The sequence below is a fragment of the Ochotona princeps genome, chromosome 5, assembly GCF_030435755.1.
Source record: "Ochotona princeps isolate mOchPri1 chromosome 5, mOchPri1.hap1, whole genome shotgun sequence".
In the NCBI taxonomy this organism is placed as follows: Eukaryota; Metazoa; Chordata; class Mammalia; order Lagomorpha; family Ochotonidae; genus Ochotona; species Ochotona princeps.
In genome coordinates this window covers 88,095,597-88,111,739 of record NC_080836.1, presented here as the reverse complement: position 1 = coordinate 88,111,739, position 16,143 = coordinate 88,095,597, and the positions used below count along the sequence as shown (strand labels likewise).

General features: G+C 36.4%; 1 protein-coding gene across 1 annotated transcript in view; it reads left to right on the top strand.

The window, feature by feature from the left end:
* Positions 1-16,143, top strand: part of ABCA12 (ATP binding cassette subfamily A member 12) — a 172,062-nt gene that overhangs the window by 105,382 nt on the left and 50,537 nt on the right. The window contains exons 19-23 of the mRNA XM_058664252.1: positions 1,351-1,470; positions 4,614-4,704; positions 6,840-7,019; positions 7,552-7,867; positions 10,107-10,221. Coding sequence (XP_058520235.1) covers positions 1,351-1,470; positions 4,614-4,704; positions 6,840-7,019; positions 7,552-7,867; positions 10,107-10,221 — 822 coding nt within the window. The remainder of the gene's footprint in view (positions 1-1,350; positions 1,471-4,613; positions 4,705-6,839; positions 7,020-7,551; positions 7,868-10,106; positions 10,222-16,143) is intronic.

Below are 16,143 nucleotides of genomic sequence, written 5' to 3'. Positions count from 1 at the left end.
GTTGGCCATAGAGCTTGGAAAACTAAACCTAATTCTTTTAAAATGAGAATGAAATTGAAAAAAACACCTCTGCTTTACTGTTACTTGTTGATTAAACTATAGTCTTTGCGAATACAGCATTCATAGGTCGATATAAAAATGGACAGAAGGCCAATACAAAATGTCCTTTTATTATGTGGAATGTAATTCCTTATTTGCTTCATTTGACTGTACATTTCTTTTTTTTTAACCTTTTGTTTCTCATTACCCAGGCTCAGGCATTTCCTCTTCCACCATCCCTATTACCCTTTTCCCTCACGGTTTTCTCCCATTTTATTGCAATAGCAAAATCCTTCAGCAACAGTCTCAAGTCCATCATTCTGCTGTTTAAGTATGTCATGATTGGCTACACATTTCAATGGAATTTCACACAAATGTAGTCATACACATGTTTATTTTCTAAGAGCACTTTTTTCCTTTCATATTTGGTTCTCACCTCTGCTTTTTCTCATCTCTTCTTATTCTTCCTGTTGTGTAAAAATGTGAGTATTCAAAAGTGCGTATTTCTATCATTTACTCACGTTCTTCTAATCCTTTATATTTATCATGTACACATTCCTATACCAACCTCTAGAGTCATTTCTTGCAATATGAAACTGAGATTGTATTATAATGTATTATAATGCTTTTCTACGTATTGCTTTTGTGATACAAGAATACATTGTGGAAATTTTCTCCAACCCAATAAATATACTTCAACTCATTATTTCCAATGATTGCAATTTTTTGTTATTAGGGAATTATCTCATGCAAACCTCAATTTTTTGAGCAATCATTTTGTTTCCAGTGTTTGCTTGTTTTGTTTTTGCCAATACAAACAGCATGGCCACAAATAATCTTGTATGCATAGTTTCATGCGGTATATTTTTTATTTCATTGAGACGGAATATTTTCGGGATTGCGGGATTGAAGGAGACTGTATATCATTTTAGTTGCTGTTGTCAGATTGCTTTCCACATGAGAGTATAACATATCTGATCGTACCAGCAATGCATGAATATATTCTTGAACTAGGGTATTTCTTTAGTGTTAAAATTAAACATGGATAAAACAAAGCACTTATGAGAACTCCAAAACACATGCATTTATTTTGCCTGCAAATTCACCTTGGACTTGGAGCAAATACTAAATTTGCTAAAATTTTTATAAATGATCTTAACTCTAAAAAAGCTGTCATTTAAGACTTTTGACCATATGGAAAATTTTTGACAGCTATTCTTTTAAACTAATGTAACAAAACAATCTTCAGATGTCTTTTTGTATTAAAGGAAAAATTATGATAAACCAGATTTCTTCTTCTTTTTTTTAAAGTCCAATGTAACTCTGAGGCAGCTGGCAGAATTAAGAGAAAAATCTCAAGAGTGGATAGATAAGTCGCCAATCTTCGTGAATTCCTTCCATCTGTTAAACCAGGCAATTCCAGTGCTCCAGGTAAGGGATCATTCTGTCATTCACCAAAGGAAGCATATCCACGTTTCTTAGATTTTAATCTCCTTCAATTATCTGAATGGGCTGGTAGTAACTCAGAATCCATATTCAACGGATTAAAATTACCTCTTCTCTAGAAACCAGCTGTGAGACAGAATACGGACCTGCCACTCGTATTTACCAGCTCCCTAACCTCTCTGATTGATGTTCCTAGGTCCAAAATAAGACATTTCACACCTTAATATTGTGATATATCTACCACTTTAGATCCATTTTCCAAAAGCAAAATGGTATAATAATAATATACTTATGTTATCTACTCCTCTACTTTAAATTATGCTTTTGCTAAATTCACTAGATTAGAATTCCTAAAATAGCAGCATTCTAGAGATTTCTTTGGTTTATATATATATATATATACATATATATATTTCCAAATTATAAATTTATTTTAACATTGTGCAAAGGTGTTCTCATCAAAATAGTTTTAAGCATCATAAGTTCAAGGCCACACAAGGAAGCAAAAGTTATATCTTAAAGAAGTGCTCTAACGGATCGACTCCCAAAAATTTAGTCTTAATTAATCCTTATGATAACTCTAGGTTAAGATCTGAAAATGCCACTAAAATTTAATGCACATTATTTGAAAATTGTAACTTGCAATTCTTACAAAACATGCAGTTTTCTAATGATGCTATAAATAGCATGGGAAAATAGTCTAAAACCAAACAAAGCAATTGACAAATAAAAGTCAAACTAGTAAGTGTCAGTTATCCTAATTATCAGTGGGAGAAATGAAAATAGGCAAGAATGAAAACCAAAGAGAGGCCCTTGGAAAATGTTGACGCATTACTCAATCTTTGCTTTCAGTAGCAATTAGGGCATAGTTATACCTGGAACCTGACTTTTGCTTAAAAGACAAACTAAACTTCTAAAATAGATTTAGTCAATTTAATAAACATAAAAAATTTCCTTAAATATCTCCTCCACAGTTTACCGTTCAATTTGGGTTTTAATTTTCAGCATGCTCACTGTAAGTGATCTTTTGGAGTAAGTTTCATATAACGAAGCCTCCTTAGATAGTACTTAATTGGCATATGTACTTTTCCAGTGAACAACAGCCCTTTTCTCCTTAAACATATTTTGTGAAAAGGGGAAAAAAGTCACATACTATTTTCGTAAGACAAAATGTTGCTACCTAAAAATGTAAGTTAAGAAAGGACATTATTGATGTATGATTATTTCAAAGTGCAGTAATTTACTAGAACCTCTGTGACCATTCCGTTCTAAAACAAAATAAATTTTAACTCTCTTTTGTAATGTGCACACATATTCTGTAAATATGCACAGAGTTTGAAAGAATAAAACATATAGCACCGGTCCCAACTGTGCCCTTGTGAGCCCTTTGGCAAATGACTTACAGTGCTTGAGTTGCAGTTTTTGCATTTAAGATAAAAATATTGACACCTGCTTCACACACTTGCAAGGATCAGTTACATTTAGAAATTTTTAGTAGAGCCATGGGTTTGACTATGAAGAAATAATAAGAGAAAATTAGCAATGCTCTGATTCAAAATTTTCTAGGACTCACATGTTAATTCCCAGTGAATAGACTTTACGGAACACAGTTATCATGGAATGTAGACATATCTCACACAACAGTCAGTGTATATTACCAGCCACTGCTAGAATCTTCAGCAGTTGTGGAATTAGCAAATTATTCTTACCATATACATTGTTGAATAATATAGATTATTTTTAGTCATTCATTTCCATGTTACCAAAGCAATAGTAATTGGTAAGGATAAGTCAGTGGTATTGAACTGTGTTCTGAAGAGAAAATCAGTGGAGCATAGCTACATTGATAAAAACACAGCCATGAATTTATACTTAAGATGGAGTTGAGGGCCCAGCATGGTACCCTAGTGGCTAAAGTCCTTGCCTTGCATGTGCCAGGATCCCATATGGGTGCTGGTTCTAATCCTGGAAGCTCCGCTTCCCATCCAGCTCCCTGCCTGTGGCCTGGGAAAGCAGTCGAGGATGGCCCAAAGCCTTGGGACCCTGAACCCACATGGGAGACCTGGAAGAGGCCTCAGGCTCCTGGCTTTAGATAGGCACAGCTCCAGCCATTGCAGCCACTTGGGGAGTGAATCAACAGACAGATCTTCCTCTCTGTCTCTCCTCCTCTCGTATATCTGACTTTACAATAAAAATAAAATAAATCTTTAAAAAGAAAGATGGAGTTGAGAATGAGTTCAATTCTCAATTAAATTTAATTTCTTCTTTAGCCCCAGCCTTAGTCACTTATAATATTTATCCAAATATGTTTAGGAAACTAAATGATAAATTCAAATCAAATTGGAGAATATAGTACCCTGCATATAGTAAGAACTCAATACACAGTAGCTGTGAATATTCCCACAGTGACAGAAAGTAAAGTTCCTAGTTTGGAATATCGTTATAAAAGTCTTCATATTTAAAGAATTTTTTAAAACCGCACTTTCTTTGGGTATAGAATGATTTACATTTTCATTACTAGTTTAATTTTCCATGTTCATATAAGTGCACTTAGAACAGCACTTACGTAAGATGCTATCACAGCATACTGATTATTTTGACATGGTGAGTTTCCATTCATCTCTACCTTACAATAAAGAAAATGGAGCTAGAATAGGTGGGGTGCTTGTTTAGAGCCTCAGAGCTGAGGAGAGGTACAAAAAGAATTACAAATCAGTTATAACGTCAAAATGTGTGCAGAATTTACAATCTCTAGAAACTGTTTTTTCTTTCAGTTGAACAAAATTCGAACATGAACCATAACATTGTGTACTTCATATGTTTAAAAGAAGTGACATGAAGAAGTCATGCAGGAAGACTGACTGTAATTTCGTAATGTTGATAATGACGTTCGTTTCTGGCCTCTTTTGTGTTTCAACAAATGTGTGTCTGTAGACAGAAATCCAGTCTTCCAAGTCATTGTCAGTTGCCCACCTTCTCTTTCCCAAGGATTTGTCCATTAGCATGTGCAGGGCAGTGCCTTGAATGCTGGGTAGTGGTTACTTCAATTCCTGTGGTTGTTGTTACAGAAACAATAATTACATCTTGTTTTCTTGTGTTGAAATGGATTCCCTGTTATTATCTGCTAGAATACTCTAAGGAACCCCTTTGTGCAAGTTTTTGTGAAATTCTCCGTGGGACTTGATGCTGTTGAACTCTTGAAGCAGATAGATGAGCTCGGTGAGTCGAGATTCATGAAACTTGTTCACCAGTCATGTCAGAACTGTGAAAAACACTGTGCCATAGGAGAAATTCTTTTCCTTTGTATCAAAATTTAGTTTCTAGAGTTAAGCAAGACTGAATATATGCTTCTTCTCAGTTGGTTTCTGAATTACAAATAGTCATGCCAATTTGGACATTCAACACCCAAAGTTAGTTTTAGTAATTATGCTACCAGATATTTCATGTAAACTCAGGTTTTTCTTCAATCACACATAGATTGTAAGAAGTAAGGAAACCCCCTTTTTTGGAGGTGGGGGGTACCCTGATAAAAAGCAAGTCTGTAAAGATAAGGGAAGATGAAATGATTTATTTCTGGTTGCATTGAATTCTTTTTCTCTGCTAGCTTCCGTATCACTTGACTAACCCAGAATTTAATTGGGTTGCAGAGGACAATAAAGAGGTAACTCAGCAAAAGCAAGACAAAGGCTATGGGGAGACGCACTAGAAAGGAGCCCTTAATCAGCATTCAAGGCCGGGTTTTTCTCCCCTGGTCATTTAAAAGGAACAAGCTGCTGCTGATGAAAGGAAGCAGTCTGAACTTGCGCATCCCCTCTGCCGTATCCCCACTTTCAACCTAAAGCAAGCAAGGCATCTAATTCAGGCTGTGTCTGATTCACTGTTGCTATGCAACCACGTGTATGAAAAAGGGATTCAGAGCATCACAATTTGGCAGTAGCAGAGCAAATGCCCCCTCTTCCTTGGCACTGCTGGGACATAACTGACTTGGGTCAGACATCAGTAGGTAGGAATTATACCACGTTCATGTGGAATATCACTATGCACATTTTGTGATAGTCAATCCAGTTTGATTAAAGAAAGGTATTAATGGATTTATTCACTAAAACTGTAATTCAGATGAGGAATCATTTGATTAAAATATCAAGAATAAACTACAAAATTCTCCCAGAAACTTATCCTCCCTAACTTTTGAAATGGAAAGTGAGGTTTATAATTTAAAATGTGGTTACAGTGAATGAGCAGAGGGGCCTGGTGTATGTATCACACAGTTATATAATTATATGTAGGTATATGAAACATATAACTTACTATCTCAGAGGTTGTAGAATTCAATCTCTGGGGCTGCACTGATCTCCATGGCCGCTGGAGGGCACTGTTCAGCCACAATTTACCCCTCCCCCACCACATCTACAGCTAGTGAAATATTTCACTGGACATTCTAATGAGAAATACATTTTAGACGTTGGCCTCTGTAAGAAAGTTAGTCACTTTTTGGATGATGTAAGAGACGTGTTCTGTAAGAGGTATTTCTGATGTTCATAGGCTTGCAGGTATTCACAAAGATCAAGTCAGTAAAAAATTAATTGGCCAAATAATCTGTTAACTTGCAATTCTATTTTTAAGCCCTTTGTCTCAGGTGACTTTTTCACAAGAAATCATGAAATGGAAGAGCAATTAAATTCTTTCTCTTCCAGAATTATTACCCCAAATGGAATCGGGATCATTATGTTTAGATTAATACAGATATCAGCAGAAGCAATACAATAAGGTTTTAAATCATACTAGAAATATTAGAAATTTTCAACTAGAGAGCACAAATCCTCAGATGTCATAAGTATTTGATATACAGCTTACCGAATGACATAACTTACTTCTACACTCAGCATACACTTTGCTTTAACTGTACTTTCACATTGGCAGTTCAGGGAAGATACTTCTGTTTAGTTTATTCTCAACATTATCACTAGCTTATAGTTTCATTGCTAACTACAGGTAGACTGACTTTCACCTTCTTTTAGGAAAATGAAAGCTGATTAAAATTACTCAACATTAGTTTTTTTGTTATATAAATTATACCTGAATATACTTTTATTCTGTTATCTTTCTATGAATCTGGGTTTACTATATTTGTATATCATTTCTAACATGGTCTTCAATGAATGTACAAATCCAAAACTGGAAACATTTATCTAGGTGTAGAATACTAAATATTTTTAGAGTAAATTCTTCAACCTTTCATTATTTACAGTGTAGTCTAACATTTAGCTTTTATGCAAACTCTCAGTATCTTGTCTCATTACTACCATAATCAAAATTGCAATGCATCTTTAACACATTTTGCCTTATTTCTTTAGACACTCTGAGGCTGAAACTAGAAAACAACCTTGACATCATTGATCAGCTTAACACACTATCCTCCCTGACAGTAAATGTTTCCTCTTGTGTGTTGTATGACCGTATTCAAGCAGCAGAAACTATAGATGAAATGGAGAGAGAGGCTGAAAGGCTCTCTAAAAGCAATGAACTCTTTGGAAGTAAGTGTTTCTCTTTGTACTCAAATTGGCTAAAATTCCCCCTTACCTCTTTCATCCAGAACTCAGAGGAGTCGCTGTAGGGGTCACTGCACCTTCTGATGCCTTTAGAAATGAGAACATTTCATGTAGTCAGCCAACCCTTTTGTCCAAGTGCAAGGGGTCTTCAACATATGTCCAATTCCTTTGTCATAATTAAAAGTAAGAATGAGAAGCACTACATAGGCAGAGAGTGAAGTTGAGCCCATCCTCATAATCAGTCAAGATTATTCATTTAAAAGTGCATTTTTCAAAAAAATTGTAAGAAGTGGCTTACAGTGATTTGGCCACTTAGTTTGTGATTATATTCTCAAACCCCAGTTAGAACTGCTGAGGTTGACACCTCTGATTAACCAGCCTTTCCAAATCAGCAGTCTGAACTTACTGTCACTTAACTAACCCGATCAACTGGCTGCCCCCATGTGTGCCCTCCAAACAATGAGTAATGCCAACCATGAAGTAACCTTTCTGCTGTTGTTGTCATTTTATTTTTTAGGTGTTATTTTTAAGCTTCCTTCTAACAGAAGCTGGCACAGAGGTTATGACTCTGAAAATGTCTCTCTTCCTCCTGTCATAAAATACACCATTCGCATGAGTCTCAAGACCGCACAGACCACCAGAAGCCTGAGGACCAAGATCTGGGCCCCGGGACCACACAACTCTGCATCAAACAACCAGATCTACGGCAGGGCGTTTGTTTATTTACAGGACAGCATCGAAAGAGCCATCATAGAGCTGCAGACTGGCAGGAACTCCCAAGAGGTTGCAGTCCAGCTCCAGGCAATCCCTTACCCATGCTTCATGAAAGACAAGTAAGTTTGTGCACTTGGAGCTAAGTGATGACATGGTTTTCTGAGAACTGATGTTTGCTCATTCATCCTGATACATGAAGTGAAAGTGATGACAGTCACCAAAACTTTGTCATCTATTTAGTATCTAGGATGGAAGATGTCTGAATATTTCTTTAAAGAATAAAAGCAAAAGCATTTTCCCATTTTTATGGGAGTATGACCATAATGCCTCTCTCTCTCTCTCTCTCTCTCTCTCTCTCTCTCTCTCTAGCTCTGTCTCTATCTAATTGTCTCTCTTTCTATATGTAAAACTTTCTTATATATATAAAATTATCTCTTTTTAGATATACATATATAGTAACTCTCTATAAAACTCTTTCATATGTAAAACTCTATATATACATATGTATATGTGTGTGTATATATATATATATATTTATAAGCTCTTCTGCATTCAAAGTACTTTTTTCTCTATTATTTTTTTCATTCCACCAAACAATCTCATAATTGGCAGCAGAAATTATCATCCATACCATTCAAATTAAACTGAAATTCCGAACGGCCTAGTAACTTGCCTAAGATACTGAGCTGACACTGCATCAGATATGCTGAGTACAAGAGCAGCACTCTCTCCTTTATAGAACATCAACCTAAAATACACACTCAGTTGGGAGAAACATTGCAGGGGAGTTGTTACTACTGAAAAGAGCCCTTGTCTAACACTAGAGCCAGGGCTGCATTGTGGCTGGACCTAGACCATGACCAAATCCATCCAACAAAGTTTCTTGAAGTGCCTTTCTTAGGAGCTGGCATTGTGGCACAGCAAATTGAGCTGCTGCCTGAGATGCTGGCATCCCGTGTGCATGCTAGTTCAAGTCCCAGACACTCCATTTCCCATCCAATTCTCTGGTAATGCACCTGGAAAAGCAGTGGGCCCCTGTCATCATGTGGGAGAGACCTGGACGGAGTTCTAAACACCAGGCTTCGGCTTGGCCAAGTTCCAACTGTTATGGGAGCATTTGAGGAATGAGCAACTAGATGAACATGCTCTTTCTCTCTCTCATCATGCCTTCTAAATAAATACAATAAATATATTTTTGTAAAAAATGCCTATCTTATCTCACATGGTTTCTCAGGAAACAAATAAACAAAACATTGAATAGGCTCAAATGCCAACTGTGCCCCACCACAAAGCATTCTCCCTTCCTGATGGTGACCTGCATGCTAAAATGACAATGACTGATAGCAATGTTATATGCCATTAATATCTACATTTTTTCTGAGGAAACATGAAGGTAATTCTTTATCCCCTATGAATTAAAAATGAAATAGCCTTGGGATATTTCTCCAGGTGAAAGTCTCAGTGGAGTCCAAAATGTAAACCAGAATTGCTTCAGTTTGTCTCACAGAACACAGCTGCCTTTACCCCGTGGAAGGACTCCACTTAGCAGAACCATGGCTCATGAAATGTGGTTTCTGGACTAGCTGTAGCATAAACACCACCTGTGTGACTCTACGCCAGATATAACAAATCAGAGATTTATCAGTAGCGCTCAGAACTTTGTGTTTCTAGATTCTTATTAGGCATTCCTGATATATGATCAACCTTGAAAGCCACTGTATTGAAACTTCTGGGCAGGTCCCACAGGCATTTATTGACGCTAGGAACTAACATGGACTTTGGCAGGAAAGATGTTTAAACTGTCGATGAAAGAGTTCCTATAGCATTCATTATTTTTGGGAAATCAAAATTCTCCATCTTCTTTTTAAATCAAGTGTGTTGGATTTCATTGTATATTATTATATAAAATGTAGCTTAATAATAACTAAGACTTTCCCAGAGTTAAGAGATACAGCAATTTTAGAAGATACAGCTTTTAGTTAAATTAAACATAAATCAAATATTAAATCTGCCCGTTCGATAAGAATTGAATGAAAAGAATTTTGAGCCTTGTAACTACATCTAAATAATAATTATATTCCCAGACATGACACATACCAACATAATTTTAATAATATGGTAATCTCATCTAAATATTTAAAACTATTTAAAAATATTCTTATATAATATATTAATGAATCAGGAGCCCACCATTAAGTTAGCTTTGCATTGAATAGATAATGCAATAATCTTAATGATTCTTCTCAATTTGAAGTGGTACAATTTCAATGTAAGTTGGAGTGTGCCCTTTATATGTTACAGTTTGCAAGTGTCTCGGTCATTTTGGTCACTGGATTTTTGCTTTGTTTTGCTTTACAGTTTCCTAACCAGTGTCTCTTACTCACTTCCAATTGTGCTCATGGTTGCCTGGATTGTATTTATAGCTGCTTTTGTAAAAAAACTTGTTTATGAGAAAGATCTCCGGCTTCATGAGGTATGTTGAGAATTCTTTCTTTTAATGAACAAATCCTATTCGTAGAACAATTTATTATCCTGATTTTCATCATGCCTATACCGCACAGAAAGCCTATCCAATAACCAGTGACTTACACAGAAAAAAAAAAAAAAAGAAACAGGCATTTTATGACTCACAAAGGTAACCGATAAGGGAATATTGTTTTCTCTGAAAGTGACATGAAAGTGTTTTAATGACCACTCTGAAAAACAAAGTCTGAGTGTTCTGAATAAAATACACATACAATTATGATCCTAAGGGAAAGTTCTGTCCAAGAAATTAGCTATAGGACTTACTAACTAACAGAATATATCTCAATATGAGTGATAACAGTAACTGTTAAGGCAGGAAGATTGTTGGCATGGTAACTAATTGAGTCCAAACATAGAGACAGATATAAACAGAGACATAGGGCTTATTTTGGCTATCAAAAAGAAAATTCTCTCTCCAGCATACCTTGTCTCCTCCAATTACTTTATCCCCTATTCCTCCTGACTCCTGACTTACAGAAAAGAAGAATTTCATGTTATGTTTCTGACTGGGTTAATAGTAAGGTAATGACAGAAGATAGGACTAGCAGTGGCAAAGCAATATCACACTTCTTTTTACAATGCACAATATACCATTGTGTGGTTTTTAGATTGTATTTGAGTCAAATTATTTTCTCTGCTCCTCATGTATTAGGTTTGTTCTTATACTTGAATGTATAGTGCAAAGAAAGCAGAGACATTTCAAAACTGGGACACAATAATTTTTGCAAATCTGGCTGCAAATCTGAACTAATGAGGTTACAGAAGCCTACAGGTAACCTGCTTGTGCTATCAGAATCCCCTTGCCAATGATTTTGGGCAATCAATTTTTTCTCCTTAAAAGTCACAAATCATTGCTTCAGCATCAGCTTTGCACGATTGTGCCAGTGTTTGAAGCTACATTTCTCATCTTTTCTTCTTCTTTTTCTTAATTTATTTTCTTGTAAAGACTTACTTATTTTTATTGGAAAGGCAGATTCACAGATAGAAGGAGAGATAGAGAGAAGATCTTTCATCTGCTGCCTCATTTCCCAAATGGCTGCAACGGCCAGAGCTGAGCTGATCCAAAGCCAAGAATCAGGACCTCCCACCATTCTCAGATCTCACACACAAGCGCAGGGTTCCAAGGCTTTGCGCCATCCTGCGCTACCACAAGCAGAGAGCTGAATGGGAAGTGGAGCAGCCAGGACATGAATAAGCACTTATATGGGATTCCACCCCGGCAGGTGAAGGATAGCCAATTGAGCTACTGTGCTGGTCTCATTTTCTTATCTTTTCTATTTGACCCACCAATTTTTGGTGATCCTTACAGGTACTCTGTTAAATTTTAGCTACAATTTGCTAAGCACCTCCGCTGGTTTGAGAACTCTTATATTCAGGAGACTGTATGCAATGGTCTCCTAATTCCAATTTAGAATCCTGAATCCAGGCCCTGGACTCTAATTTTGTTTGAAAACTCCTACATTATATTTCTCCTTCAGAATTCTGGTGTTGAGAAGTGAATCTTCAAAGATTAAAAGAAAATTTGAAGCAGTAAGCTGTGTTACATTTTGTGTTGTTTTCTACTTCAAAATAAATATCTACCTTAAAATATCACTGGTGATGGAAGAAATAAATTTAAGTATGCATATGTGTGCATACATACATATAAATGAGAGCAAAACTTGGGTACATGTGTGTTTGTATCATTTATGCAGTATATTATTTTGCATTTGAACAGGGAATACTCTGCATGCATCTATACGTATCACACAAAAATCAAAGCATAAGGAAGAGTTTTTCTCAACTGAAGATGTGAAGGATATCTTTTCCAATAGTTTGTTTTTCATGTAAATACAATATTAATACAAAAGATTCAATGTAGTTCAGATACAATTCTAAGAAAGCGGTGTTATCCTGTTCTTCCTTCCGTCCCTAACCACCACCACTCTCTCCCTCCCTCTTCCTCCTTTTTTTAGTTTTTGATAAAGCAAAATTATAATGATCATTACAATCAATGGTTTAATGCTCCAATAAATCAATACATCAGCAAGTAAACTGTGAAAAGATCCTAGTTCATCATAATATATGCAAGGGCTACAAATAATAATCAAATAGAAAGATAACCATTTCACCCATAGACAAGAAAAACAAATTTTAAAATAACCACAGATCATTAAAACTATAGTGCATAACATTCTTAACCACCGGCTTGACAAAGATGCAAAGCAAAGTTTAACAAAGATGTATTTGAACTGGCATTTAAAATTTTTTTTTATTTTAGCTCCCACATATATGGGAGAGCATGTGGTATTTATCTTTCTATGTCAAAGATGCATTTTTAACCATGAGCCAGTTCTGTTATGTAGCTTTGTGTCTTTATTTGTTAGGCATCTGTTTCCAAAATGAATCCATTTTGTCTCAGGGTCAAAGTCATTTAGTGGAGGAAATCACTGAACTTGGAGACAGAGTATTAGGTGTTGAGTCTTCTAGCTTTACCAGGTGTGTAACTCAAGCCCTCCGAGTCTACTCATGTAGATTTAACGGAGCACTGTATTTCCAGACTATAGCAGTTTCATAACGCAGGGGGCACTAAGTTATCCATATTATGTATATTTAATCAATTTCAAGAATTGATTTTTTTCACTTAAGACCTTTGAAATTAGGATACAATAGATAGGGTGTCATAATTTGTTTGACAGCAATTTTTCTTTATTGGTGACACACAAAACAATGGCACATCACATCAGTGGTGCCCCAAATTCGAAAAAACAGTATAAAATAACAGGTCTCGCCCCGGAGGAATGTCAGCTCCTAGCCATGGCCTGCCATCCTCATCTGTACTTCCTCTTTCTAAAGATGAGAAAGCTGAGAGGTGACTTGATGGAGAACTTGCAGCTAGTTAGTGAGAGATGTGGTACTCAGCTTCAGTATCTTGAGTTCCAACCAACTCTTTTCCATATCCTACCTACTTCCGCTGTTAGGGACTCCTCAAAAGGAAGATGGGTAATCTTTTAGGCTACTAGAGACTCCAAATAATTTTTAATCCATTATTTTATATCCAATTAGGGTATAAAGCTTCCCACTTCCTACTTGCTTCTTCCTTTTGGCATTCTCTTTGTGTAATTATTCTCAAATGGGAGCAAGAAAGCTTAAGTCAGTTACTGCCTCAACAAACCTATTAATTTATCTTAAGACATCAGTATCAATGTGAGTGGCCAATAGCTTCCTTTTGAAATTAAATATGCAATTTTGAGAAAATCAACTTTTCAGTCCTCACAATTTGCAGTTTTGTTCCTCATTCTTTTAAATATTAAAATACTGAAGTTTGAAGCTGTAAACGACCAATTTTTACAACACATATTAAAGAGTATTTTCTCACAAGTATTGTCATGGTTTTGGGGTTTAATCTATTTGATATCATATGTCACTGACGGGGCTTTAAGCACATATATTCTGTTGGTGACAGAACCCTGAAATCATTTCAGTTCAGACAGGTAACCTATTTCTGGGCTGCGGAGATGTTATCAAGACTAGTGTGAGTTTATTTAATACTCTAGTATTTCCCATCAGACAATGTCTTACACTTTCTTGACATATCCATCCCATTAATGAGAATTTGAAACATTCCAAGTAAAGATCACAATATCCTGTATCTCTTACTAGAAAAGCAATAATATGAATATCTACTGTGAAAGGTGTTTTTTTTATTGAATAAGAAAATGTTATCACTACTTAAGAAAGAGTGCTTGACATCCTTGCTGAATTGAATGAAGAGCGTATTGCTGTCGAGCAAAAGAATGAATACTTATTATTCCTTTCCAGACAGTATTCATGTCGACTCCTGGGCCTCAGTTTCCTAACTGTGTGGCACACACTTTTACACAAAATCCGGCATCATCTCTCTTGTCTTCCTGCTGTGAAGGAAGGTAGATTTTGAACGCTGTGCAGAGGGATTTCCCTTGAGCAATAGGTTATCAGATACTGATGAGTCATTCTGGCAGGCTCAGAGGCTTGAGACGGTGGCTCTTTGGTTGCTACACTGGCACCTGACATGTGTCACTTTGTGGAGGAACTGAGGGCATCCAAGCAAGTACAGACAGCGGTTCTCTGTGGGCCACCTGCCGTTGGCGAGATGCGGCTTGTTTACTACAGCACCGCTGGCAGTGATACTGGATAATTTATGGATGACTTACACAGTCTCTCTGCTCTTTCTCTTCATGGAGAGCAGCTGTTCTGCTCATGGCATACATTCCTGAGGCTTAACACTGAAGTCTTTTCTAGAGCATTAAGTAGTGAATGCTCCTGAAAGCACTTACTTCAGCCTATTTCAGGTAAAGACCAAATGATCATTGTTCAGTTTTCATCAGCTCTGGGAATTGTTATCTTGATTCCCCAATTTTTCACAACTGTAGTTATAAATACCTTTAATTTTTGCCTTCAGGCTTGCCAACTTATATTTTCATTAAAAAATTCGAGATTTAAAATGTTTTATATTGCAGCTATTGTTAGGCAAGAACATTATGTTTATGAATATAATGTCAACTTTATCTCATCATGGATATTTATTTACATCCATCATGTGAAACACATTACTGTAGTCTGTTGTTGACATACTTTATTTTCATATATCACTTTTCTGAGGGTGAATGTGGGGATAAATTTGGATACGTTACATAAAATTATTTCATAACTCTACACAATTACATTCAAATGGATGTGAACTCAGGATATCTCAAAATGCAAGCCATAGGCAGGAAAATTACAAGAACTAACAGATGTCGAGGTAGTGGCACAGGGAGTTAAGCTATCGCTTAGGACGCTTGCGTCTCATGGTGGAGTGCTTGGTTGGAGTCCTGGCTACACTGCTTCTGTGCAGCTTCCTGCTCATTCGCCTGAGAGGCACTGGATGACGGTGCATGTGTTTGGACCCCTTCCCCCCACACAGGACATGAGGATGCAGTTCTTGACTCCTGGAGAGAACACTTCTCTGTGCTCCTTCTCTTTCCCTCCCTCTCACCCAATCACTCTCCCTTTCAGATAAATAACTAAATCTTTGAAAAAAAAAAGGAAAGTCTAAGACATAATTATATTGATACAGGTGAGTATCTTTGTAATGCTGTCATCAAACAAGACACAGTGTTTTTCTCTATTTTTTGGATCTGTGAAACCTTTCTTTCACACACCAAACTCTAATTGTGTTTTCAATGATAGTCTCCCCAACAACTGGAGGGAAACTTAACATAGTGAATCTTTGCTGTTTGGTAATTTTTAATCTCACTCACTCTGTTTCTTTGGAAATACAGGTAGAGGTTTGCTGCACAGTGTGACAGGGCCTAGCAGAGGAAAAGCAGTAAAGGCAGAAGAAGGTGAGAAACAGGGAAATGTTAAGAGAAAAAGTCAGTGACATTCTCCTCGTGGTGATTAGCTGAAGGCCCACAGCTTAGACTGTTGGCAGTCAGGTAGCTGTTTCCATGGTAACAACAGGAACAGGCAAGTTATCAAAATGGGATAAGTTACAGAGACAGAAAATAAAATTCACTTGTTTGCTTATAGAGCAAAAAGATCATGCATTCTGTCTTATTTTGTTTTTCCTACACAAGCTAGATTTGGGGATGAAAACATTGAAAATATTTGATTCTGCAAAAAACAAACTTAAAATATTTCTTTTGTTTTTTTTTAAAGATGGATTATGAGGTTTGTGCATTTAACATTAATCATGAATTGTGAAGCTGGAAACCAAGATATTTAGATTTACCCAAAGTACCACCTGTTACTTAATTTAGAACACTTGAGGTCCCTGGTACTCTAGATCTTCTAGGATCTTATGGAGTCAGTGCATGAACACACCATGCTGGTTTGCTTTTTTTGTGTGTGTGTGCCTAGGAATCCA